The 27573-nt window shown below is 58.9% G+C and overlaps 1 protein-coding gene across 1 annotated transcript; it reads left to right on the top strand.

Annotated features, from left to right (window-relative positions):
• Positions 1-1447: 1447 nt before the first annotated feature.
• On the top strand, positions 1448-26772 carry TMEM132E (transmembrane protein 132E). Its single transcript, XM_032707798.1, has 9 exons — positions 1448-2100; positions 14127-15024; positions 15923-16063; positions 19541-19733; positions 19985-20128; positions 23875-24080; positions 24648-24927; positions 25011-25202; positions 25731-26772. Exons 1-9 carry the CDS (start codon positions 2028-2030, stop codon positions 26757-26759), a joined length of 3156 nt encoding a protein of 1051 aa, XP_032563689.1. The 5' UTR covers positions 1448-2027; the 3' UTR covers positions 26760-26772.
• The last annotated feature ends 801 nt before the right edge of the window (positions 26773-27573 follow it).

Below are 27573 nucleotides of genomic sequence, written 5' to 3'. Positions count from 1 at the left end.
GGGGGCAGGAAAACCCACCCTTGGCTGGGGTGGCCAAACCAGCCGTGGTAGATGCTCACAGGAGCCATGCAGGGAATGTGATGGGTATGTAGGCTGTTATGGGGACTCAGTTCCCAAATATTCACACATCCCCATCGGCCACCATGTAGTTGAGGGGAGTGTGGCATTCCCAGGGTGGGAAGGCAGTGTTGCTCCCCAAAAACCCAACTCTCCCGTGGCTCTATAGCAGCAAACCAAGACAAGGGGAATCCCTCCCCATCCACGCTGAAAACATCTCTAGGCCCTGCAGGAGACAATCCCTGGAGGTACAGGGGACCAGGCAGCCCAGGAGGGGCAGGGGCGAGGGGGTGACTGGTTCCCCCATCCCTGGGGGGCACAGGGGGTCCCCAGCCACCCGCACCCATGTGTGGGGGCTGTAGCCAGGCCCTGCCTGTGTCCCTAGTGCTGCAGGGAGTAGAGTGACAAGGCTGACACCCGTGGGTGGCACTGCAGAGGGGGCTGGGGAGGCAGGGGACACCCTGGTCACAGCAGGGATGGGGCAGGGACCCCCAGGGTGGTGAGAAATGACCAAACCTTTCTGTCCCTCTCCATCACGGGGGTGACGAGGTATGTGCTCCCTGCTCCGCACTTCTTGCCCTCCTTTTAAGGGTCCTAAGCCCCCATTTTCCTGGACCCTCTTGCACTGCAGCAGTGTCGGTGCACAGCCCCCAGGGCAGGGCTGGGCAGCCCCCCCGCCGCACCCCGTGGTGCTGGGGCGGGGTCCGGGGGGGGGACGACGGGCTGGGAAGTGGCTCGGGGGGATCGGGAAGAGGAGGGTGGGCGCTGCATCGCATCGCGCCGCACCAGCGGGGACCTCCTCGCCCGAAGAGGAGGGGGAGGAGGAGGAGGAGGAGGAGGAAGGCGCCTCCCCCTGCTGCCCTCCCCTCGCTGGCACCCACCGGTGCCCGATGCGGCTCCGGCCGGGCGAGCGGCCACCGGAGCGCCCAGCGGGGCCCCCCCGGCTCGGCTCGGCACGGCACAGGCAGGGGGGGCTCGGAGCGGGGCCAGGGGCACGACCCCCCTCAACTTGCCGCTTTGCCCAAGGCTCCTCTACCCCCTCTTTTATTCCGTCTGCGGGCAGGAGGGGGTGCACCCCCTCTTTAATCCGAAGGGGGGGGCAGAGGAGGCGGGGACCCCTCTTCTTTCCACGCTCATGGCGGGGTCCCCCCGCTTCCAGCCCTGGTGGGGGGGCAGCGGCTGAGCCCCGGGGTCCCCCCCCCAAACTTTGCCTTCGGATGCGGGGACTCCGCCGCCGAGCTGCTCCTGCCAACGATTAATCGCATCTGCCTGGGATTAATTATTCACCCAGCTCTGGGTTGTGGTTTTTTTGTTACGTTCTTGTTGTTTTCTTTTTTTTTTCCCCCGTTTATTTTTTTTTCTTTAGGGGAGCGCTTTAATTCAGCTTTTTTTCCTCCCCTTTAATTTTTTTCCTTTTTTTTTTTTTTTTTTTTTCCTTTGGAAGAACAGCGCTTGGAATTCTTATTTTTATTCTTGTGCAGAGGGGCTGGCGACCCGCACCCTGCAGCATCATCCTCCATCAGCACATCGGTGCTGTTTTTTTCCCCGGGAGGGGGTTACACGTGCTCTTCTCCCCCCGCTGCCGACTCCCGAGGAGGAAGAGGAGGAGGAAGAGGAGGGGGACCCGCCCCCGCCGGCTGGGCGCTCCCCCGGCCGCCCTGCAGGCACTGGGGGGGGGTTGCGGCAGGTTTGGGGTGCGGGGTGGGGAGGGGTGGGGGACCGGAGATGGGGTGCTCTGCTCGCTGAGCTGGGGGGGCAAAGCCGAGCCCCCCTCCCAACCTGAACCGGTTCCCCCCCCCTCCCCAAATACCGCCGTTGGCTGCTGCTCCCGGCTCGCACGTGGTTGGATTTAGGGGATTTCTGCGGTTTTTTTGGTGCTTGGTCTGGATTCTTTTTGTTGTTGTTATTTTTTTTTTTTTTTTTATTTGCCACGGGGCCCCCCCGGTTTTCTTGCTGCTCCCCACCTTGCAATGGCCTCTCCGGAGAAGATGCTCCCCGGGCCGGCCGCGCTGCTCTGCTGCCTCTGCTCGCTGCTGCTCCCCGGTAAGTGCTGGCGCCGGGGGGAGCTGGGGGGGCAATATATATGTTATATGTCTGTCTGCAACACGGGAGGGAGGTTTGCAGCATCTGCCCCCGCCAGGGGCAGCCCCTGCCCCTCTGTGCCCGGCTGGGACCCCCCCCTCCCACAGCCACCCCTCCCCTGGTTCTCTGTGCCCCCCCCTCAAAGCGAAACGGGTGAAGATTAGAGTTTATTCCTGGCTTAATAAAATGACAGCTTGTGCTTGCGAGCGCTTGCCGAGGGTTGTGTGCCGGGGCAGGGAGCGGGGTGGCAGGGGAACACATGGGGCGAGGGGGCTTCAACCCCCCCTTCCCCCAGCCCCCCTGCCCCTTGTCTCCTTAATGCAGAGCTGCTTTAGCGGGAGGATCAGGGGCTTTATCCGCTATTATCCACTCGCTTATCCCCCGGACCCGCACCCAGACACTTTCCCAGTCTGCACCGAGTTGCTGGGCGGGCTCTGCCGAAGGTGGCATCGTTTTGGGATGCAGGGGATGGGGGATGCAGCCCCTGCCATCCCTCTCTTTCTTTCTGATCCCCCCACCTGCCTGCACCCACTTGCCCTGAGTTGCATCCAAATCACTGCCGTGCCATGGCCGAGCTGCGGTGACATCCTGGCCTGCCCTGGTGACAGCCCTGGGGACGCCAGCACCTGCTGCTGGGGGCTTTTATTGGCGAGCGAGGCCAAAGAGGGGTCATGCACCCCGAGGGATGTGGTTTCCATGAATGATTTCTATGGATGCTTTCCATTTAAAGCCAAGCCCCACAGATGCCCCAGCCGAAGCCACTTTCCCTGGCAGCCAGCTTGGCCAAGCAGAGAGTGGGGGGCTGCTTGCAGTGTGGGGGGGTCACCCAGACCCCTCCTGCCAGCTTGGCTCTGGCCTCAGGCTCAGAGTGTCCTGGGGACTGTGCTGCCCAGCTCAAACCATCCCCCCAGGAGCTGGAGAGGATCCCTGGACCGTGCCTGGCTCCGTGTCGCACCGGCAGCCCATGGCCAAGGCACTTGTGGGGCTCAGGCAGGGCTTTCTTGGCATCTGCAGCCCCTGAGGGTCTTTGAGGAGCTTGGGGAGCTGCTCACCCACAGTGGTGAAATAAGGAGAAGGGGGGAATGTTGGGAGCATTGCAGGGAGCTGGCAGGGGGTTTCCACCCTGGAAATTCTGACCCTGGCAGAGGAGTAGAGATCTCCAGGCTGTCAAGCCACAACTTTAGTAGCATCCTTTTGGGGGGGCAGATGCTGCCCCCCTGTACCCTGAGACTGATTGTTTCCTGGAAGGCTGCCCCAGTGGGATTTGCAGGCAGAGCTTCCCTCCTCTTTGGGACCACCAGCTCAGGAGTCTGCAGGCAGGGGGCCGGCCGCCGGTGTGGAAGTGGGATCTCCCGCTCCCCAATTTGCCTGGATAAGATCCAACTGTCTGGGTCGGCGGTGCTGCCGGGGGCGGCTGTCGGCTGTGGGAAATATCCCTGTGCCAGCGATGATCCATAGGAACGGCCTCTGGTGCAGGGGCTGGATGTGGCCCCCCGCTCCCCGTCCCCTCCTGGGCATTTCTGATCCCCCAGTTGCTGCTGGGACACCACGAGCCCGGTGGGTCAGGCCTCGGGTTTAGGCCAGGGCAGAATCTGGCCCCTGGGCTGGGGGATGCAGTGGGTGGGGGGTTCCCGTGGCAGCGATGCCAATGGGGAGTGGGCGAGGGTGGCCTGTGCCAGGGCTGGCCGTGCTGCCATGGGGGGATGCCTGTGCCAGTGGAGAGAGGAGCCTCTGCCAGGAGTTTTTAGGCTCTTTTCAGGATGCACAGCTGCCCTCGCTGCCGCCGCTTTGGCCTTTCCTGGACAAATAAAGGTCTTGGAGGGAGCCGGAAAAAGAGGCTGAGTGAGAGCTCCTAATTCTCCAGCGTTTCTTACAAATCGCTCGGGCTGGCAGCGGGGTCAGCCGGCGGTGAAGCAGCACCCTGCTCTGCTGCTTGGAGTATTTTATTCCCTTTTCCCTTGTTTTTTATTTAAGAGCAGCCCTTCGTGCCAGCCTCCCTCCTGCTGCGCTCCCTTGCCGGCCCCGGGAGCCGCTTGGCCGAGGCCCCAGATCAGCTGCTTCCAGAAAGGGTTTTTTTTTGGCATCTCCGGGGTGGGATGGCCCCAGGGTGGCCCGAAGGGCTCACAGGAGGGATGGAGGGATGGACACACGGAGCCCTGGGCTGTGGGGCCGTGGGGGATGCTGGTGGTGTCTACCCAGCACAGTTGTACTGCGAAGCTGTTGGGACCTGTTGGGATGCGGCACAGGGGGATTTACCCACCTGTTTATGGAAGGATTTGTGCTGTCCATGGGGCTGAGCCTGGGCTCCTGCATCTTCTCTCTGCTCCCTGCTGAGCCTTGTCCCTGCAGTGTGCCTCAGTTTCCCCTCTCCCAAAGCAGTGCTTGCCCAGAGGCAGAGGTCCAGGGGTGCAGCGCTCCAGGTTTCTGGGGTTATTCAGTATCTGTCCCAGCAGGCAGGACAGGCTTGGGGCCCTGCACTGGATCCCACAGCCCTGGCACCTCCATCCCACTGCTGATTGCTCCCATTGCTCCCACCACAGGCAAGTCCCAGGCGTGGGGCTGGTGGTGAAGGATGATGCTGGAGATGGTCCATAGCTCCATCCCTGCTGGGGTCTCCAGCCAGTGCAGCCCAACCCTGGCAGGGGGGTACACACCAACCCCCATCCTCCTTTCCTCTGAGCATCTCCCAGCTCAGGGGCTTTCAGACCAGCAGGTGGAGATGTGCCATAACTCGCTGTGGAACCGGGAACATACACCCGACGTTTGCTCATTTAACACCCGAACCAGGAACACACACTGGGAATGTACACCAGGATCATACACCTGGTGTTGGCTCATTTGACAGCTCCCACCCTGGCCAAGCTGATGGGGTCGGAGCAGCTGAGCACCCCTGGCTCCATCCAGGAGCAGAGAAGGGGCAATAGGATCTTTCCTCACCCTGGTAGGCAGGTGAGAAGACAGGATCTGGCCTCTGAGCTGGGTTAAACCTGGCATAAGTTTCACCTTTGGTGCTGCAGAAAAGAGGGACATGCCAGGATATCCCTTTTGGCTTTTGGCTCCATGGTGTCCTTGCATGACCCCAGGGCCCAGTCCATCTTGCCCCAACCCCCCAGTACCTTAAATCTCAGCAGGATGTCCTGGGACATAGCAGTGTGAAGTGGAACACCTCACTGGGAAATTGTCTTTTCTTCTACCCTTTTTGTCCTCTTGGTGTTGTTGAGGAAAGGGAGAAGGATGAAAGATGCTATTGGTAACGTGATGGAAATCCTCTGAGCAATGATTTTGGTGAGCAGCAGTGGCAGGACTTGGTTCAGGGAGTTTCAAGGTGCCTTGATACCCTTATCCAGACCTGTCCTTTTGTGTGTGCATGTGGCTGTGTGTGCACACTGGGGGAAACTAAGGCAGGGTATGGGGTGGCAGCAACCCCCTGACTGGGGATTGCTCAGCAGTTTTTGGAAACCTGGCTATTTTGAGGGTTACTATTTAAATCACTCCACCATGACTGGCTGCTGAGATTCCTCTTCCAGCTTCTCTGCCTCCTATAAAAGAGAAAGAAAGCAAAAACCAACACGGCCGGGGATCCCTGCAGAGCATCCCCAACCTTCCAGCAGCACATCCCAGCTCCATCCCGTGCTGTGGAGGTAGTCAGCAGGATGTGGCATCATCCTGGGCAGATGATGGGTGAGGGAAGGGATGCTTAGACAGCATAACCCGATTTTTTTGGGCTGTTGCAATTGCCTGGCCAGCATGGCCCGTGCTGGGCGTGCGGAGGAGTCGCTGAGCTGCCGGGGTGTTCCCCTCCCGCGTGGCGCCTGTCGCAGCCGCCGTACGAGCATCCCATCCATCTGGAAAAGGTCACTCTTGCTGATCTAATCAGAACCTTTTATTATTAAATACATGGCTCTGCTAATGAGCAGCCCCCCAGCTGGGGAGGGAGGTGGCTGCTCCTGGCCCTGTGATGGGGCTGGGGACCGCCAGTGGTGCCTGTGGGACGGGGCCTCCCCTGGGGATTTTGTCCATGTGCGATGGCAGAAAGAGAAATGGTTCAATGGTGTGAAGTGAGGGAGGTCCTGGTGCCCCTTGCCGAGGGGGAAGTAGGTTGGAGCTCACTTTCCTTGCAAACTGGAAGACACAGGGTCCTCCAGCCACGTTTGATGGTGGCTCAGCTATCCCCACCCTGGGGAAGCACCAGCTGAGCTGGCGGATTCATGGGCTGTCACTTCTCCTACAAATGTCCCAGGTTTGGGATGCAGAGGTCGTTCCTCGGGATGTGGCTCTCCTGGGGGTCACTCCCTTCATTTTCCCTAAGCTGTTGCCTGACCTGTTGCCACTCCCACATCCCTGGGGCCCACATCCCTCACCCTGGCTGGGTGCTGAGCCCCTCACTGCTGCTCTGGCCTCCTGGGGGGACATTGTCAGCAAGGCAATTCACAGTCCCCTGATGAAGCCACTGTCTCCTGCTGGCGAGCATTTTCCCATTGCTCAGATAATATTTACCATCCCTGCTTTCTCACCAGCTCTGGAAGAAGCCCAAGCAGGTGCTGCTGGGGTGGCCGTGCCCCCACTCGCCGTGCTGTCACCTCCCGGCCCCTGCAGGAGTTACCGGGGCAGGTTTGCCCTGATGAAGTGGGCTGAGCTCTTCCCCAGGACTGGCAAAACTTGAGAATGAATTAATTTCGAATTTATTTTTCTTTCAGGGAAAGCTTTTGGTGTTTTCCCTCTGGAAGATAAATAAGATTGAAAATGCAATACCGGCCGCTGCCAGCTCGGCGCGGCTGCTGGATGCGCTCGGGTACCAGCGGGGAGGAAGGGGATGTGTTTCCAGCCGTGCGTGGTTGATGCTGGGTGGCAAAGTCATGAGCTGGTACCTGTTCCCAGCCCTGCTTTTGGGACTGCTGGGGGTGTGGGGCTGCTGCTGGCCCCCAGCCCTGGTTGCTGAGGGCTGAGGCTGGGTTTATCTGCGGCTCCTCGCATTCCTTGGGTGCCTCTGGAGTTGAATCCGGCTCCGAACGCAGCCTGTCACATGTCACCGGGGGAAATAAATTAATCAGTGTCTAATCAGTCTGAAACGTGTTGCTTGGCACAGCCTGGGCTGGCAGTAGGTCGGGGGGGGAGGGCACAGCCTGGGGGGCATATTCAGTGTTCAGGTTTGGAGGGTGCTGGGAGGATGTTCCTGGCCATGGTGGGAAGGGGTGGAGAGGGAACAGGGATGATCTGAGCAAGACACATGGGAGTGTCATTGCATTGCCTCTGCCCCAACACTGATGCTGTGGGCTCCTCCCTCGGGGGCTGCTGTCTCTCTCCCTGCTTCCCCAGGCCACCCTTCAGGGCACTCCCCTGCCAGTCCTCCCACTTTTGGCTCCCCAGGGGGGTTATGTGGAGAAACCATCTGTGCCCACCTGCTGCTGGTGGGCTGCTCCCAGCTCTCAGCATGGGGGGAGCCTGGCATGGGAGTCACCCAGCCCAGGACCCACCACAACATGTACTGGGGGCTCAGGGGCTGCCCACTTTATCCCAGAGTATCTCCTCTCCCGCTGCCTTTCGGAGCCCCTGGGCAATCCTGTGGATATTCATAGTCAGCCACTTCCCTGTCCTTTCCCCCCCCACCACTTTTAATTAATTTCTTCATTTTTCTTCCTCCTCTGTAAAGGCTTTCTCCTCCCCGTCCCCCAGCCTGTCCCTTGCCGTGATTTGTGGAAATTGCTCTAAAGTAGCTGCTGCGTAAAAGCCTTGCTGGCTCTGGGAATTTATGGCAGGCTGTGCCTCTGCACAGCACATCCCATTTAGGCCATATTTATTTATTCCTTTAGGTCCCTTGTTTTTTTTTTTTCTTTTCTATTTACTCCCTCTTATTAATTTCCTGGGGGAAGCTCATACCTTGGCACTGCAGCCTGTCGTGGTGCTGGGACGGGTCCCTTTTGCTGCTGGTCCCGAAACAGAGGCTGTGTGCTGGCCTTGGACTGAATCCCACCAGTGTTATGGTATTTTACCGCTCCTGGTGATGAAAAAGCCAGGGTGGACCTTTGGGAGGAGGACCTAAAAGAAAGGAGAAGCTGGCAGTGCCCACCAGGCATGAGCACAACCCTGTATTAGACACTAGAGAATCCACTCTTGAGCCAGCGCTGCTGCTCACAGGAAGACTTGAGGCACATATCCTGGCCAGCACCCACTCAATTCCTACCCCAGGCTGATTCTGGGAAGCCTGGACCAGTTTAACCGCCCTGTCCTCAGTACTGTGGGGATTCCCAGCCCTGTCACCCCATCACCGCTGTATCCACAGGCAGAGCTGAGGGCCTGGAGCATCCCTGCATCCCGCCCTTCCTATGGCCACAGCTGGGGTATCTCACTGCCACGCGCCTGGGGAAGGTAATTTCATGTTTGTAACAATTATTCACTTAATTGAGTTCCAATTAGCTGGGACTGGAGATGGAGGCTCTCGGTGCATCGGAGGGAAGGGAGAGCTTATTGTCTTTTATGCCGCCAAAAACAATTTTCAAGGCTCAGGCTGCAGGTAACATTTTAAAGGTTTCCACGAGGGGCCTGCCTGTATTGTCTAATTTTGGCTTGTACTTTATTACTGGCTTTTTTTTCCCTGGGAGTGGAGTGGAGTGGGGCTTGTGGTAGGGCTGACTGAGTTTTGAGTGCAAGTGGAGGCATGGAGGCTTCTGTTTCCACTTTTTGCTGCTTTTTAGGGTGTTTGGAGGTGCTGACCCCACTTGGTGGGAGTGTAGTGCGTCAGGGATTGGTGCTGTGGGGTGAGGAGGGAAAGGGATGGGTGCAATGCCTGTTCCCAGGACAGGTGGGGAGATGTCGTGTGAGCCTGACCCTTCCCTGGGAGATTGGGCTGCCTCTAGCTGGAGCATCCAGGTGTGGGAACATCCAGGTGTAGGACATCCCTAGGAGCTCCAGATGTGGCACATCCCTGGTATTTGGGGCTGCTGCCCACGTTTTCCCTTTGTGCTTGGCCCTGATGAATGTGGGGGCAAAACCACCAGGTTTTGGGGCTGGGGAATATCCAGGCTGGACTTCCTCCTCGGGGGCTGAGGGGTTTTGCTGTGGTCCCTTTGCTCTCGGTGTTTTGGGTGGGTTCATCACCCCCCTGACTCGTCTGGGTGCAGCGGAGTGTCCTGCCCTCATCTCCCGGATTCAGGGGTAGGGTTAGGGTAGGATCAGTAGGGTAGGTACCAGTCTCTGGTATGGGACTGGATCTGGGGAAGGTGGGAGCACTGGTGGCCGTGGCATTGCTGGCAGTGCCTGTGGCTGGGAGAAGCAGCATCCTCTGCCTGTGTTTGCAGAGAACCAGAGATGGTGGCTGTGGTTTGCAGGGTCCCAGGACCTGTGATCAGGGTCTTGGATCATGGATGAAATCCTGCTGGCCTTTTCATCCCGTCGGGAATCACAGTGACTGGTGTACACCAAAACCTCTCCAAAGTTGTCCCGAACCGGGCTGGAAGCCAATGTGGATCCTTCTGCTAGGGACTGTATCACGCTCCCTGCCATCCCTCCCCATGCATTTAGGGAGGGTTTTATCCCCATGTCAGCTCAAGTCACTGCTTTATGGACAGCTCTGCTTTATGGACAACTCTCTGGCTTGCTCCAAGGTGGGAGCACCATGGAAGCCCAGCAATGGCCTGGCAGGAGCCAGGAGAGCTTGGACTGGTGTCTCACATTGCTGGTATTTTGGCATCTCCCTCAGAGCTGCGTCTGGTCCACTGATTCACTGAGCCCCCAGTGCTGCCTGTTATCACCAGGAGAGGTTTTAACCCTCCTGGTGTGACCTCAGACCTTCCCTCCCTCTTCTCCAGTGGTTTTCCTGTATGTTTTTCCCCTCATAAGTGGGGATATACTACCGGGAGCACCCGCTGTGTCCCACAGGATAAACCAGGATAAAAACCAGACCCCCCTTGGAGCGTGGCTAAAGTGATCCCTATGGCAGACAGCTGGGGCTGGGGCTAAGCTGGGGCTCAGCACTGGCTATCGGTTCTGGATAGCCAGAGGAGGAGGGTCTTCAGCCTTGGGATAACAGGTGGGAGCAGGGATGGATCTGGTGAGGCTGCAGCGGGGGCAGGATGGAGGGGCTGAACTCCCACCGTGCCCTGTTTTCCAGGGATTCAGGGCTTTTGTTGCTGCTTTTTGCAGCAGCGAGACCCCTCAGCCTGGGGAGGGTGGTCTGGATTTTCAGGCAGGGCTGGAGGGTGCTGCCACTGTCCCCACGTGCCCTCCCTTGGCCCATCTGGCCGTGTGTCTGCAGCCGGTGCAGGGCACATCTGGCCGGGCAGATGTGGGGGCTCAACAAGGGGGTCACCAGCAGTTGTGTGTTTACATCTCCCTCTCTCCCCCCTCTCCCTGCCGTGGGTTGCAGGTCAACCCAGCTTCCCACGGGCTGCTGTGGGGTGGGAGGGATGGGACACGCAGGAGGCTCGTCCCATCCCGCTGTGGGGCTGGGGTGGCTCCTCAGCCCGGGAGGTCTGGGAAGCCCCCAGGCCAGTCAGAGTCTGGCCAGGCACAGAGATCTGCCTTTTGGCTTGCAGTGCTGAGCTGCAGGGGTGGAAGGACCATATGGTCCCCTCTGTGTCGGCCTAATAAACCCGGAATGCAGGTCAGGTGCTGCAAATCCCGTTAACCACAGCAGTGGGGCTGCAGAGCAGGGCTTAACCCTTCTGTCCCCCCAAACCCAGCCAGAGGGGGGACATGAGAGCCGCCTTCCCTCCTGGGGGTGGCTTGAAACCAGGACAGGATCCAGGGACGGTGGTGTGGGGACTGGAGTCTCCTGAGCTGTCTTGCTTGTCTGTCCATCCTTCCTGTTTCCCTCCTTCCATCCGTCTTCCATCTTTTGAGCTTCCTACCTTCCTTCCTTCCTTCCTTCCTTCCTTCCTTCCCTTCCCTTCCCTTCCCTTCCTTCCTTTCCTCCCTTCTCCTGAGCCATTGTGCTCTCCATCCATCCTTCTATCTGTGCATTCTTCCATCCGTCACCTCTTGTCCCTCATCCTAGAGCTATTCTCTTGCTCTCCAGCTATTTCTGATCCACCTTCAATCCATCCATGCACCCTCCGTTCTCTCTACTGGTTTGTGTATCCTTATCCACCCTTTTTTCCTTGCTATCTGGCCAGCAGCTGCATCCATAGCTCCATGCATCTCCTGACTCCCTTCTCCTTCCCTCACCACCCTGGTGTGGAGGCTTGGGCTGGGCTGGGCTGGGCTGTGATTCCCCCATCCTGGCACCCACTCCAGGCTGGATTAGACCCTCTCCTGGCAGGATGAGTTTATGGCCAGGGAACGGAGGCACTGGTCCTGTCCCCCTCCCAGCAACATATTATAGCATCGTTTAAATGCATTTTGTTTGTGGAAGAAAATCGCTTCTCTGGGTGCCGGCAATTTGCCGGCGCTGAACTAATCATGGCCATCCCATTAATCTCCATCCCAGCTTGTCCCTGTCCCTTCCCCTGTCTGGCATGGCCAGGGTGCTGGGCTTGGTGACAGAGCCACCCTGGGTGTCCCCATCCCAGCAGGGTTTGGAGCCAGGGTGCCTCGTCTGAGTCAAGCAGGGTGCCCAGCACGTTTGAGAGGGGCAGCACACAACCCTTGCTGGCCACCAGAGAATCCCCGTGGCAAGGAGGAAGAAGCTGCTTTCTGAGGGTCTCTACCACAAATTGCAGCCAAACCCAGCTGCTTTAGTTCTCCCAGTGTGGTGGGTGGCAGTGGCTGCACCTCTCCACAGTGCTTGGTGCTCGCTGGGGGGGCACAGAGGTTCTCGTGTCCCACACTCGAGGGGCAGGTGGTGACTGCAGGCATTTTGCACCACCCCAAGGGTAGGTTTCGCTTGGGGCTGTTCTGGACACTGAGTTGGTTGGGTTTTGTGGGGGTTTTCTTTGTGAAATGACCTGATCCTTCCACAGACCCCAGTGGTTTTTGAGGGGTAGAGACTGATGCTGTTTCAGTGAGTGGGTGAACAAAGCCCCTGCTGTCCGTACCTCCATCGGTCCTGCCGGTACCTCACCCAAACTGTCCTGCTCATGTTGCTCCAGCTGGTGGGTCCTTTTCCACAAATAATCTCATACTTTGGAAATAATCCCTTTTCCTAGTTGTTGGGGATGGCAGGGAGGATGCAAACCTTCATATTTCGCAGCAGAAAACAACCTCTGTGAGCCAGAGGAGCAGAAACCCCCTCGCTGCTGGTTACTGCTGATCAGAGGGGCACCCATGGGTGTTTTCCCAGGCTCAACACCTCTCCTGCAGCTTCTGGCTCTCTAGGAGATGGGAAAACAGATAAGGCAAGTGGGATGGGGTGACAGAGGCTGGAGCTGTGCCCATGGTGGTGCCGACGCGGTGGTACTGGCAGCGTGTCCCCAGCATTCGCCCAGCCCAGGGGAATTCTCCACCTGGCTCTTGGACAACTTTCATCCCAGGAGATGTAGCTGTGGATGCTGCCTGTCCCATATCAAGTGCTAATCCTTTTATGAGCCCTCTAAGCTGCTTAACCCCCCTGTGCCCCGCAGGAGAGAATGCCCCGGGTGGGCTGGGGGTTCCTGCATCCCTGTCAGCCCTGGGGAGCTCGTCTGAGGCCACTCTCCCAGCTGGAAAAAGCCTCAGGGTCCTGGCACGCTCCAAAGCCCCTGTCAGGAAGGGGGCTGAGTCATTCCCGGGAGCTGAGCCGTCGCATCTGCACCTTTCCCCGCCGTTTGACACCGGTAATTTGGGCTCCGCCGCTCGGGAGCCGCTTGGGAGCGGTTGCAATCAGCGTTGGGAACGGGGCTGAGGGGGGCTGGCGGAGAGCCGAGGGGAGTGGGGGGGTACCCAGGCCTCCTGGGAATTTCTGGCAGCCGATGGAGAATGCAAAGACCTTGAGATGTCTTCCAGGCTCCCGCAGCTGCCAGCGCAGCGCGTGCCGTCGGCCGGCTCCGCACCAGCCGCCTTTCGCAGGATCTGCTTTAGCAGGAGCATCTCCGTGGGTTTTCTCCCCGTTTGTTGGCCATGGCAGTGGGATCACTGGCTCCCTCTGAGGGGCTCGGGCAGCTCGGACCCTCGGGAGTGCATGGCTGGCAGTGGCTGCCTGCTCTGCCAGTAGTGGAGTTACTCTCTTTTTTTAAGGCAAAACGATCCAAAGGAAGGACAGCAGGGATTTCCTAAGGGCCGTCACACTTGGGCACTGCTGAGGTTTGCACAAGGCGGCACCAACATCATCTGCATCACTTTCCCATCAGGCCATGTCCGTGTCTGGAAAAATGTGGTCTGGGCCAGCTTTGTCACATGGGGACAGCACTGTGTGGGTGGCAGCCCTGGGTAGTGACAGGTGACAGGCTGGCTGTGACACCCTTACAGGCAGCCCGTGGGGACAGAGTGGATCTGGGGTCTGATTTAGCCACCTTCCTCGTGTGACCTGGGTGCTAAAAGAAGGAGGAAAGCCTTGATGATAGACACGTGGTGGGATCTGCCAGCCAAAAAGTAGTCTGGACTTAACTGTTGGTAACGAGCTTCTGGAGAAACTCTTCATCCTTTTCTTGGTGGGTTTGGAAGCAGGAATGAAGCCAGTTATGCCCTGTTTCTGTAAGTGGGTCTGTGCTGTTTCAACCAGTGCCTTGGCATGGGTTCCAGGGTGGGTGACCAGTGCTGGGCTCCCCCGGGACAGTATGAGGCTGGATGTGGCTTCAACACACCCTGGCCCAGCCTTGGGCAGCCCCTGAGCATCCCTCCTCGCTGGACACCCCATCCCATGCCAGGGGTGGGTTTGATGAGGCTGCTGCCACCCGTCAGGAGGCACAACCATGCTTGAGGTCCTGGGGAGGTCTTTTGCATTTTTGGTTTGCAGGACAGAAACCCAGCCAGGCTCTTGCTGCCCTTGTGAGGGCTGTGAGGGCTATGAGGGCTGCAGCTCCAGCTCCTTCTTGCTGCAGGGCTGGACCACTCCTGCCTGGATCTGTTTTCCTTGCTCAGGAGCTGTTCTGGAGTGGGGTGCCCCACACTAACTGCACTCTCCATCCCCTTTTCAGCCCATGCCAAGGGGCCAGCGCCCAGCCCTGAGCCTGCTGAGCCCCCTGGTGCCATCCTGCTGCCCGTGAGCTACCGCCTGTCCAACACCCGCTTGGCCTTCTTCCTCAAGGAGGTGGGAGCCAGCCCGGCGGGCAACGGCAGCGCCCCCCTACAGCGCTCCGAGCCCTTCGTCGTCTTCCAGACCAAGGAGCTGCCTGTCCTCAACGTCACCCTGGGGCCCTTCAGCACGGGGCTGGTGCTGCCCAAGGAGCACCTGCAGCCCTCCAGCACCCTGGAGGTCCCCGACCGCCTCACCGTCAACTGGAAGGTGCGCGCCTTCATCATCCAGCCCCGGCTGGTGGCCAGCCAGCCCGTGGTCCAAGTGCTCTTCTACGTGGCCGGCCGGGACTGGGACGACTTCGACGTCACCGACCGGCTGCCCTGCGTGCGGCTCCACGCCTTCCGTGACGCCCGGGAGATCAAGAGCTCGTGCCGGCTGCGGGGCAGCCTGGCCATGTGCCTGGTGCAGGCGGAGCTGCCCCACGCCTGGTTCGGCCCCTCGGCCGTGCCGCTGGGCAGGAGGAAGAGCCCCGAGAGCCTGGAGGTGCCGGGCGAGAGCCAGCAGGCCGAGCTGTACTACACCCTGCACGCCCCCGACGGGGCCGGCCAGTGCCTTGGGGACACGGTCCCGCGCCGCGGCGCCGGGGGGGCCAGGACTGAGGGTCCCACGCAGCACCCGCTGCTGCGCATCGGCAGCGTCAGCCTCCTGCAGCCCCCGCCGGGGCAGCCCATGCAGGAGCACCGGCTGGACGGCAACATCTTCATCCGCCTGCCCGACAAGCCCCTCAAGCCAGGAGAGGTGCTGAGCATCCTCCTCTACCTGATGTCCAACTCCACGGTGGAGCATTTCACGCTCAGGTAAAGCCCTGGAGCTGTCCCCACTCCGGGAGCAGCCGCCTTTTCAAGGAGTGGTTGTTCCATCTAGGGACAGAGGAGCGGGTGGGGAGGGCATATGGTGCTTATGGGACCTGCTGGGTGCTGCACCAGGTCTGGCAGGACTTTGGGAAGGTGAGAGAGGCCAGGGGATCAGCCGGCACGTGGTTTTGCAGTTTTGGGGCTTTTGCAGTGGGAGCTTCTTAGAGAGAATGGCTGTCCATGCAGGGTTTCCTTCTCTGCACTGGCACCATGGACTGCTACCTTTGCTCTCCCAGTGTTCCCAGTTGCACTGGGATTCTCCCAGCAGATGTGGGTTTATTCACGGCCACTTTGGGGACAAGGTATGGTGTGGCCATGGGGCTGCTGTGTCATGAGAGGACGTTTCCTGTGTCCCTTCATCCTGCCCCAGAACCAGGTGGGAGCAGAAGGGGCAGTGGGTGCTCAGCACCCCCGTGTGGGGCAGTGTGTAGGGGAACCCTCTCTTGCTGCATGTCCCTAAAGATGGGGGTACAAGCCCTGGCCACGTCTCTTCAAAGGGCATTTACAAGTGTCCTTGTGACCTCTGGACCAGCAGCAAGCCCATGGCATGGGGATGCAGCGCTCCAGGCTCTTCTGTCATTTGCCCTGGGGTTGCCCAGTCCCACAGGGGCAGCCCTGGGGGACCAAATTCCCGCTGTAGGAGTGATGGGAGGAACAAAATACTCTGAAAAATAGAAGCTGGGGTGGGCTCAGCCCTACGAGGTTGCTGCCAGCCTGAATCATGTTTCTGACAGCCAGGAGGGATTGGGGCAAAAAATCCCCCTGTGCCTATGACGGGGTGCCCAGGGGGATCCAGGGGTGTCCAGGGTGAGGGTCCAGCCCTGACTGTTGCTCTCTGCAGGGTGAAGGCCAAGAAAGGTGTCAACCTGCTCAGCACCAAGTCGAGGAGTGGGCAGTGGCTGGTGAGCTCGGAGCTGCTGACGGGTGGCAAACACTCCACTGCCACTGTCGACGTGTCCAGGGTGGATGGTGCTGGGCCCAGGTATGGGATTCACCTCTGGGGGTGCTGGGGAAATCGCTGGGATTTGACCTGGAGTGGTTCTCCCTTTGCCCCCCACCTGGGTGTCTGGGTGGCTGCAGTGCCACATAGGTGCTGGCAGGGGAAACTGAGGCACGGCCTGGAATGTGAGACTGGGGGACACTGAGGGAGGATGAGCAGTTTTAGGGTCAAACCCTCAGCCCAGCTGAGGTTGGGGCAGGTCCTGCAGCAACATGGGAAGTGGCTTAATGTTGTGTGTGATTTCTAAGCTTGGCTGGCACTGTGCAGCTGGGTGAAGGGTGGGAAAAGGTGGATTTTGTGGGCCAAGGTGGGAAGGTTTGTGGGCAGGTTTGTGCCCAAGGACTGTGTGAGGTGGCATGTTCAGGTGGCATCTGGTCCCTGGGGCTCAGTCATCGGTACAGATTGGCAGCTGCATCCCTGGCTCTGAGCTGGGATTGCCTGCCTGTGTCAGATGCTGGTGGGCAGGTGGGGTGGATTTTAGGGCTGAATTGTGAAGCCATGGAGGATTCCCCAGTTTGGGGTGGAAATATTTAAATTTTTTAATGACTTCTAATGCCATGAGAGGCAGCAGCTGTTTGCTGGCTATCCTGGTGTCTCTTCTGGGAGGGAAGAGGAGCAGTCCCCAGGCAAGGTCCCATCTGAACCCTGAGGTGATGGATGAGTGTTGGAATGGGAGCACAAACCAAGTCAGCACCTGAGACAGGGCAGTTCTGCCCTGCTCAGTGAGCCTATTCCTGGAGCTCTGGGAAAGGCTCAGGTCAGTTGAGGAGAACCCAGGGATATAAATGGGAATGATCTGAAGGAGAGAGGACCCATAAAGCCAAGTTGAAAACCCAGAGGCTGCTCAGCGTGGAGAAGGGGAAACATTGTCTGGCAGGACACAGCAGGCAAGGGCAGGGGATGGGCAATGGGTCAAAAACACCAGCAGGAAAGATTCTGAAGTGCTGGAAACCAATCATTCCCAGGCTGTGATATCTCCATCACTGTGTCTTTGGGAAAAGGGACACGAGTGTCTCCAGGAGCCAGGTTAAAGCAAGTTGATGAGCACGTCCCCTCTGGGGCAGGAACATATCCATGTCTCCCCATATCTCTGCCCCCCACCCCAACACTGAGCAAAGCAGGGGACAGGCTCTTGCAGAAAGATCCTCAGCTCTGAGTGCTCCAAGTGTGACCTCAAAAGCTCTCTGCAGCAAAGGGCTTATCTGGAGGGTGGATTTTCCTTTGCCCCACAGCATCTGAGCCCGTGGCCCCATGGCTGATATTGGAGTGTCCCCAGAGCCAAGAGCCCTCCATCCTCTGCACACCCACCCCAGCATTCCTACCCAACACATGGATACCAGAGCTGCTGGCAGCAGGATCCTCTCCCCCTTTCCCCTCTCCTACTGCCACCGCTGCTTCCAATCAGCCTGCAAAGGTTAGAGACGGAGGAGGAATTTAAAGTGATTACAATCACCTTTTAGACAAACAACTCCATCAAATATTAACGGAATGGAGAGTATGAATGACTCAAAGCCGTGTTGCCCTCCGGGCTGCGCAAACAGAGGCGTTTGTTTCGCCGGGGCTCTGGGGGCTTTTGGCAGCGCTGGCAGTGCAGGGAGGGGGTGAGAGCCCTGAGCTTTGGGGTGATAATGGGCAGTTTGGGATGTTTTGCACCCCAGCAGCTGCATCCTGAATTACCCCCCCAATCTGGGTAGCCTGGCTTTTGTCTCTGCCGTGGCTGAGAGCAGATGATGCTTGGTGAAGGCAGAAGATGAGGGCTGGCCTCGTCAGGGTTCCCGGGATGCCTCTGGGCACCCCATGGTGAGGAGTTCCAGCACTGGACTGCCTCTGGCATGAAGTTGCAGCTCTGCTTTGCCTCTGAACCTGGCTCTTCCTGGCTGTGTTTAACACTTCTGCCTTGGAAGAGAGAGTGAGCAGCCAAATCCCCTTCTTCAGACCAGGAGGCCTTTGGCTATTCCCCCTGTGCCCCTCTACCTGCCTCAGGGGCACAGCCAGGACCTCACCAGCCCCTGTGTGGCAGCTCCACTGCAGAGCCCATCATTGCTGCTGTGGAATCAGGGATCAGGGCTTGCTGTGGCCTGGAGCAGCTCCAGCTTCTTGCTCTCCTCTTTCTCTGCTCCCTTTCGCTCATTAGATATTGATCAGAGCGAAACCCGACTGTATCCTGCATCCCCGGATCGATGGGATCTTCTCAGTGGCTGCTGCACTGCGAGATGAGAGTGGAGCCAGTCCTGGCTTCCCCTTCCACAGTGATTTCACTTTTCCTCCCCTCTCCCCCTACCCAGCTCTGGGAAGCTTTTGCCACTGCTGTGGTTTGTGGGGGCTCCAGGGTGTCCCCCGGGGATGCTCTATTTTTGGGGAACAATGCAGAAGTTTGACTTTGGAAGGGGAGCATTGAATCCCAAGTCCTCCCAATGGATTTGCAGGTTGGAGGAAGAGATGGGAGGGCAGGACCACCTCTGTGGAGGTTTGCTTGTAGGATTGGGGTGTAAGGTTTGCTTGTAGGATTGGGGTGTAAGAGTGATTTATGCTGTGGCCATCAGACTATCCAAGCCATGATGCAGAGGGACAGCAGAGTATCCCATTAGACTGGCACCACATGCAGGGTTTGGCGATGCTCCTCTTCTATCCTGTCCTGCCTCAGGGATGCCCCCCAGAGTTCAATCCCTGTCCATTAGCTCCATGTCCTTCTGTCCTCAGCAGTGGCATTAATTTGTGTGTGTTTGATGAGCTGATGGTCTCAGGCCTGTTATTCCCTGCTGGTCCCATCTACCTCCCCCATCCCCATGGCTGTGCTCACAGGCTGGGGGACAGCCCTGCCCCGAGTCCCAGCACTGTCCCATCTGCTGTGTGTGGTTGAACCTCTTTCTCCCGTGCCTCAGTTTCCCCATGTGATCCACTTGGAAGGGGCTGTGAAGTCCACAGCTTGGACTGAGCCTTCTATAGGGACTTATTTGCCATCCCTGAGCATACTGGGTGTGAGACACTTGGGGTCTGACCTGCGGGAAATGAGTGTGCAGGCAGGAGCAGCCCAGGGCAGTAAATCCAGCCACACTGCTGGGAAAACGGAACCAGGGAGATGAGGACAGCACCTGCAGCCACCCACTGTCCCCTGGAACGGTAGCCACATGCTCACCCTGTGATAATATATCACCCAGCAGCCCCTGGGGAGCTGACAAGGCTTTTCAACTGCTGGGAAGAGGCACTGAAAAACATTTCTCTCTCCCACTGGGAAGAGTCTCATTGGAACCTTCAGGCTCCCGTCAGAGCAGCCCCTGGCAGAGGTGGGTGTCAGGGCTGCTGGGTTTGGTGGCACCCAGAGTACAGTCCCCTTTGACAGGCATGGGGACACCGAGGAGACCTGCTGGGGATGCTGGGGACTGCCCAGCACTGATTCTGGGGTGTCTGTGGGCCCTGGGACACCCAACTCACCGTGTCCCCTCCTGTCCCCCTGCCCAGGGATGGGGATGACTCCTCTGAGATCATGCAGCTGGATTTCGAGATGGAGAACTTCACCAGCCAGTCGGTGACGCGCCGCATCATGTGGCACATCGACTACCGCGGCCGCAACCCCCCGCCCGACCTGGAGAAGGTGGTGACGGAGCTGACGGTCATCCAGAGGGACATCAGGGCCATCGTGCCCCTGGCCATGGTGAGCAGGTTCCTGCCCTCTGCGTAGTTATCTGCTTTGAGGGCTTGGGTGCCCCTGAGGGATCTCTGACCCACCCATCTGCCCCATAGCACCTTCACATCTGTACATCCTACACATCCATACATCCTACACATCCACACATCCCACCCACCTCCACAGGGGTGGAGCAGGACAGGGACCATCCAGGATCTGACCCCAGGGGGGACAGGCTGCCCTCTAATGTGATGGTCCCCTTTGTGTCCCACCCCCAGGACACAGAAATCATCAACACAGCCATCCTGACGGGGCGGACGGTGGCCATTCCCGTGAAGGTCATTGCCATCGAGCTGAGCGGTGTCGTCGTGGATGTCTCGGCTATGGTCGAGTGCAAGTCCAACAACGAAGACATCATCAAGGTGGGTGTGGGCAGGGGGCTCTTGTGACCCTCACAGGGGGCTGAGCTCCTTCCAGGGGTGCTGACCCCAATGGTGACGTGGGCTGGAGCTCGATGAGCGGGGGGAGCTGATGTGCCACACAAGCCCGGCCATCCCGAGCATCATCCCCTCAGTGGATTCAGTCCCTGCATGCTTCTCCCTGGGATCTGTCGGGAGAAGGACGAGACACTTTGTCACTGTCCCTGGAGAAGCTGTGGGATGCTGCAGTGCTGCTCAGGCTGGCACCAGGCAGCAGCAATAATTATGGGTTATCACAGCACTGAGTGCTGATAAGGGGAAATATTGTCACCTCGCAGTGTAAGCTGCATGTTCCCATCAGTGGCTGCACTTGGGTCTCTGCATGACATTTATCTCCTGTTTGGATCAGCTGCTGGGCTGGGGGCTGTCCCCAGTGAGATGTTGGGGTTGAGCTGGGCAGTTGGGGACGATAGGGGGAAAAGGGGACTGAGGGAGAGGAGCCAGATGGACTGCAAGGGAGAGGTGCTGGTGAGGCCAGTGCAAAAGGCTCACTGTGCAGCAGCAGTGAGTGCCCCCGCACCAGCCCCCGCCACCGAGGCAGCAGTCGGTCCTCAAATCCTCCAATTTTTCCCTCACCAGACCCATCCATCCATATACATTTTTCTATCCCCGAATGTATCCATCTACCCACCTGTCCATGTCATTCTACCACCACTTCCATCCATCCACCCCCACACATCATTACCTTCTCCCAAACACCTCCCACCCCTCTCCCTGCATGCACCCAGTGCTTCCTCCCTTTCCATGTCCCCACCATGTTGGGCAGAGACACAGAGCCATGCTGGGGAGCTGGGCTCTTCTGTGTCCCCCAGACCATAACCTCTTCTCCCCTTCTTTGCCAGCAGCCACCAGCAGCTCTCCCAGGTGAGCCAGGGGTGAGGGGCAGAGCCCTGTCCCCACCAGGACTTGCTGTCCCCAGCTGTCCGTGGGTGTGGGTGGGTGACAAACAGTGTCACAAACTGTTTACCCAAGTTTTGACTAAAACTCCAGTCTGTGGGATTTACAGCACTGGGTCTAATTTATGGAGACCAGTCCTCCACAGCGTGATAAAACACTGGAGCAATAATACACTTCAGGATGGACTCCAAGACACTTAAACTGTTTAATGTGCTGCCTTTCTACTCATAAATCTATTTACACACTGTCCCCAGACCTGGGGGGAGCAGACACATGCACAGGAGCCAGGATGAATAATGCAGGGAGCAGCCCTCCGGCCCCAGCTCACCTCCCGCTCGGAGCCCCGCGCGATTTCTTCCTGAATTATTTTGTGTTTGTGTTGGAGCTTCATTTCTGAGGGAGCTCTCAGTTACCTGCTGAGATTGGGGCGTATGATTATGGTGTCAGGGCTATAAACCTGTTACATAAATCAAAGCTTACAGAGTGGGATGTGCTGTCTGTTACTGTAAATAATTTAACATGAGGGAGGGCTGGAGAGCTGCTTCTCCCCACGCTGACTGTGGCTCGGTGGTGGTTGCTCTCGTGTGTTTCGGGGATCTGTCCTGAGAATTTGGTGTGGATGTGGCTGGGGAGGTTCCAGGGACTGTGAAGGATGGTGGGAGAGCACAGGTGGGAGTTATCACCCTCATCCCCTTCTCTGGTGACATGGGGTGACAAAGGTGCCCATGCTCAGCCCAGGCAGGAGGACATCATCACTCAAGGTAGTGTAGAGATAACCCCCCTTGCCTGCCTGTGTGGTGACCTTGGGGGCTGTGTAGGTGTTGAGTGACATGCAGAGAGTGGAAGGGTCACCTCTGTTGCCAGCAACACTTAATGGGAGATGCTCAACCTCACCTGTGTGTGAACCTTCTTAGGAACCCACCATCCACCTCCCCCAGAGGACTCACCAGGAGCAAGTCAGCCCAGTGGGACTGAGCCTCAGGAACCCTGGTCATCCACGGCCACAGCCAGGACCCTTGGATGACGTGGGGTGCCACCAGCTGTGGTGGCTCTCCCCACTCCCGAGGGTCGTGGAGACCATGTGTCCCCTTGATCCCAGCTTGAGGCCGTGCCAGGGGGGAGCTCCTGGCCACAGAAGCAGAGCCAGTGGTGCCTTGGCCAGGAGCCCAGGCAGACCTCAGCCTCTCCCTTCCCGCTGCAAATCCGGGAAGTTTCTCTGAACAAGCGTGGGCTTCATTTAAAAGCTAATCTGCAGTCACTCCATCATCAGGACAGGCCTGATGTGCAGGGATTTTTTTGTTGTCGTAGTTTCAACCCCCTCAGTTGCAAAGCAAGTGGTCCCCAGGAGAAGATGCCGGGGGGTTTATTAACCAGGGTAGTGCAAGCAGCAGCCCAATGTGTTTATTGTGATAAATGACACAATATCCAGAGCATCCTTTGCTGGAGGATTCACCCGGGAGCTCATCTTTATTCAGACGCCACCTTGCCAGAGATGAGATTGTCTTTTCAGACTTGCTGAGCTGGTATCTCTGATGGGAAGACAAGAAACAAACCCACCTGCACTTCCCCCCTGTGCCCAGAGAGCAGAGATGTCCTGAAGAACTCAGGTCCAGAGTTCTGCCTCCTCCACCGGCCTCAGGGAACCATGGGCACCTTGTGGTGGGCTCATGGGCTGTTGTAGAAGTCAGGCCCTGCTGTGGGCTCAGAAATGCAAAGTTCCTGCATCTGGTTGACCACAGGTGCTCGGAGAATAGGTGGGGAGAGAGACAGGCATGCTGTCACCTCTGCTGTCAGCTACCATGCAGCGTGGCCTCAACCCCTTATCAGCCATCAGAGGATCCATGTGGGAGAGCAGCTTGTTGGAAATCAGCCCTTCTGTGCTATTGAGATGCTCAGTGCATTCGAGAGCGACTGCGCTGCCGGCTGAGCAAACGAGTTCTGGTTTTCCCTGGCATCAGACAACTCGGATGCAATCCCTGATGGTGTAGGGAGGGGACAGGGTGTTGAGGTCAGGCCATAGGGCCACTGCAGATGGGAGGTTGGAGTCCCCTTCTCCTGGTTGTCTTCTGGCCCTGTTACTGGGAAGGAGCTGTTGACTGGTGACCTAAACTGAAACACCGGGTGATGCTGCTGTGGTGTCCTCTGAGCTCCTTAATTAGCTCAGTCGGTCGGTAATGAGTGACCCCCTGCAGGATGTATTTGCTTTATAGTGAATTTAACTAATGGCATTTGCATAAAGGGGAATTAAAAGAGAAAGAGCGAGCAGACGAACATGAGGATTCATATGGACTGCAGGAAACTCGCTCCGGGGTGAGCAGGAGGGACAGGGACAAGGTGCCGGTGGGGACGGGCAGGTGGCTGGTCTGTGCTCGCTGCCTGTGCCCTCTGGTGGAGGAGATTTTGGGGCAAGTGTCCAGGATGAGGAATTTGCAACCTCTGTGAAGCACCCATGGGGTTCCTCTAGCTCGGGTGTGGAAAAAGGTACAATTCGGTGCGAATACCAAAGAGAAACTGAGGCACCAAGAGGAGACCTGGCAGTGGGTGAGGGGTGGCAGGAGGGCGTGGGTCAGGGGACACTTTGCATTATGGACATGGTGTGTGGGGGTCTGTACCTCTGAGCAGGGATCTCGGGGAGGACAGAGCATCCCTGCTCCTGGGGCTGCCATTAACTGGATACATGCCAGCGAAATTCTGCTCCTCCAGCGCTTCCCATCCTCTGGGCAGCCTCCTGCCAGGATCTCTGCTGTGCCTGTGGGACCCCTGCAACCCTCCCACCCTCCCTTCTCCCCCAGGTTTCCAGCAGCTGTGACTATGTCTTCGTCAGCGGGAAGGAGTCGCGGGGCTCCATGAGCGCCCGGGTCACCTTCACCTACGAGCACCTCTCGGCCCCACTGGAGATGACGGTGTGGGTGCCCAAACTGCCGCTGCACATCGAGCTCTCCGACGCCCGGTTGAGCCAAGTGAAGGGCTGGAGGGTGCCCATCCTGCCGGACAGGAGGTGGGTGCTGTGGAGCCACCGTGTGTGGGGCCTGTCCAGGCTGGGGAAGGCAAGGTGGAGGTGGTGGTAGTGGGGTAATCGCCTTGTTCAGCTACTTACTGAGGAGGTTTTGAAAGTGATGGAGCCAGAGTCATCTCAGGGGTCCTCAGTGGAAAGGTGGGAGCTCATGGAAGTTTGTGTGTTTGTATGGAAGGAAGAAAATTCCACAGTGAGGTTGGTCAAAAGCTGGAGCTGGTGGGGAGCATCCCTCATTGGCAATGGTCAAAGCTTCCCTGGATGAAACTGGGAACAGCCAAGCTCCAAAGTTAACCCTTCTTTGAGCTCTAGAGACCTTGTCCTCTCAGCTGGTTAGGGGGCAGAGATGCTGATGACCCTGTTACCACATGCTGCTAAAGCCCTTGAGTACCTTGTGGACAACGGGCACCTTTTGGCCAGGAGCCACCACTGTTTTGGTGACACTGCATTTTTTCTTGCTGGGCCAGCCCTGCCCATTCCTGGGGGTGGGGCTGGAGAGCTGTGGCAGTGGGGAGCTTGGCAGCACTGCCCACTCACTGCCCCATCCCACAGGTCGGTCCGGGACAGCGAGCACGAGGAGGACGAGGAGGAGCGGAAGCAGAGCCGGGGCTGTGCCCTGCAGTACCAGCATTCCACGCTGCAGGTCTTCACCCAGTTCCACACCACGGCGGCCGAGGGCACGGAGCAGGTGGTCACCATGCTGGGGCCCGACTGGCTGGTGGAGGTCACCGACCTGGTCAGCGACTTCATGCGCGTGGACGACCCACGGGTGGCCCACCTGGTGGACAGTGTCACGCTGGCCGGGAGGGAGCCGGGCACCACGCTCTTCAAGGTACCCCCGGCCGCCTGCCCCCGCCTCTGCCAGCTTGGCTGGGGGTGGCAGGGGGTGGTGACAGGCACCCTCGTCCCCTGCAGGTCGTGTCCCCACTCGTGGAGGCGGTGCTGGGTGAGACACTGGTGACGGTGGCAGAGGAGAAGGTCAGCATCACAGACCTGAAGGCCCAGGTGGTCTCCAGCCTCTCGCTGTCCCTCCACCCCAGCCCTGGCAACAGCCACACCATCATCGCCCGGACGTCCGTGCAGCAGACCCTCAGCTTCTTCAAGCAGGTGAGGCAAGGGGGGTGCATTTGGGCTTGGGAGGGCTGGTGGGGAACCAGGGGTGGGGTGAGGGCTCCATCTGCAATCCCCTTCTCCCAAATCCTGTCCACACTCAGCTTAGGCCCCCACAGCACCCACTGTTCTCCTGACACACTGGTGACCCCAAAGCACCCCATAAAACTTCACATAGACCTGTGATCCAACCCTGCCCAGCCTGGGGATGGGACACAACCATGGGGACAAAGGGGGAGGGATGAAATCCTATACAATTCCCAGCACAGCTCTGGTAGCCACATCTGGCACCTCTGGGGTTGGGATTTGGGGTGGTCTTGGGCATGCATGGGGAGCATGGAGGGAAGAACAGGCTAAAGAGAAAAAACAAGGTTTGGGAGGAGCAGGATGGATAATGGAAGGGAAAAGGGTGAGTTAGACGGAGAGAAGTATGCAAAAGAGGAGAGATGGGTAGAGGGATGGACAAACGGGTGCAGGTGGGACTGGCATCCTGCTGGGCAACCGGTGCCTGTGTTGGTCCCGCAGGAAGCGCTCCTGAGCCTGTGGATTTCCTACAGCGACGGCACCACGGCCCCGCTCTCCCTTTACGACCCCAAGGACTACAACCTGGTGGTGAGCAGCCTGGATGAGAAGGTGGTCTCGGTGACCCAGGACAGGGCGTTCCCCTTGGTGGTGGCGGAGGGCGAGGGCGCGGGGGAGCTGCTCCGGGCAGAGCTGGTCATCTGTGAGAGCTGCCAGAAGACCAAGCGCAAGAGCGTCCTCTCCACCGCCTTGGCCACCGTGCGGGTCCACTTTGGGTCCGAGGAGGACCCGACCTATGACTATGACCACGTGCCCAGCAAGCCGGGGCTGGGGGAGACGGGGGCCAGCACCACCCTGCGGGCAGAGGTGGAGAGGAAAGCGGACCCGAGCGAGGACAGCAGGATGTCCAGCGCGTCTCACCCCACCGAGGACTTCCCCACCATCCCCACCGGCTTCGTCCAGGTGACCCGGGGGCTGACGGACCTGGAAATAGGCATGTACGCCCTCCTGGGCGTCTTCTGCCTGGCCATCTTGGTCTTCCTCATCAACTGCATTGTCTTTGTGCTGAAATACCGGCACAAACGCATCCCGCCCGAAGGCCAGACCAACATGGACCATTCCCACCACTGGGTCTTCCTGGGCAACGGGCAGCCCTTGCGGGCTCACAATGACCTCTCCCCACAGCCTGAGAGCCCGGGGAACCCCCTGGAAAACGTCCAGACCTGCTGCCATGGGGACCACCACAGCAGTGGGAGCTCGCAGACCAGCGTGCAGAGCCAGGTCCATGGCCGGGGGGACGGTTCCTCGGGGGGCTCCACACGGGACCAGAGCGAGGACCCCCTCAACTCACCCACCTCCAAACGGAAGCGGGTGAAGTTCACCACCTTTGCCACAATGCCCTCCGACGAGCTGGCCTACAACTCCATCCCCATCGCCGATGAGGAGGACTTGGAGTGGGTCTGCCAGGACATGGGGCTGCAAGACCCCGAAGAGCTTCACAACTACATCCGCAGGATCAAAGAGATCGCTTAACGCAGGGGCAGAGGGGACGGGGCGGGAGGGAGGGGGCTGCCACGCTGTGCCACGCCATGCCACGCCGTGCCATGCCACGCCACGCTACGCCACACCACGCCACGCCAGCTGCTTCCCTGGGGCTGGAGATCCAAAATTTGGCTCTCTTGCGCGTTCCCTCTTCCGCACATCTCACGTCCCCACCCCGTCGGAAGGCGCCCCCGGGGGCCTTTTGCTTTTCTTGCCCTTTGCCGACTGGTTTTCCCAGGGGAGGCAGCAGCACACACGTGGCCCCCCAACCTGCTGGCCTGTGGTGAGGGGCAGGGAGAGGGGCGAGCAGAGGGCAGAGATGGATGGGGTCAGACCTCGGTGCGTGTGCGCGTGTCCCGTGGCGAACGGGCAGGATGGTGCTGCGGGTCCTGCTGCGCAGGGGCTGGAAGAGGGGAGATGTCCCGCTCCCCCCAGGAGTGCAGCAGAGGGGCGGCGGGTGGGGGCTTCCTGGAGGCCACCCTTGCCTTTGCTGCACTCAGTTGCACAATTTTGGAGGTGAGTGCCGGTTCAGGGATTTGCCACCCCGTGGTCATTGGGGTGTTTGGGGGGTCCCCTCCTGTGCAGAGCCCGCTGGCACACACTGTGGGGGATGCTGGGTGAGTGAGGCAAGAGGGGAGGGCAGCTGCTGCCCAGTGGCCACAAGTCTGGGGCCTCTTTGTCCCCATTGCCTGCTGTGTCCCAGCCCCAAATGCCAGGCTTGTCCCACTCCCCTGCTGCCTGGGAAGGGCTGTGGTCCCCGGGCAGGGGCACTTTGGGGGTGGCTAACAAGTTTGCTGCCTGTGAG

This window comes from Chiroxiphia lanceolata, chromosome 20, assembly GCF_009829145.1.
Source record: "Chiroxiphia lanceolata isolate bChiLan1 chromosome 20, bChiLan1.pri, whole genome shotgun sequence".
NCBI lineage: Eukaryota > Metazoa > Chordata > Aves > Passeriformes > Pipridae > Chiroxiphia > Chiroxiphia lanceolata.
Note: the sequence above shows the minus strand (reverse complement) of the source record. Positions and strands in the feature narration are given on the sequence as shown.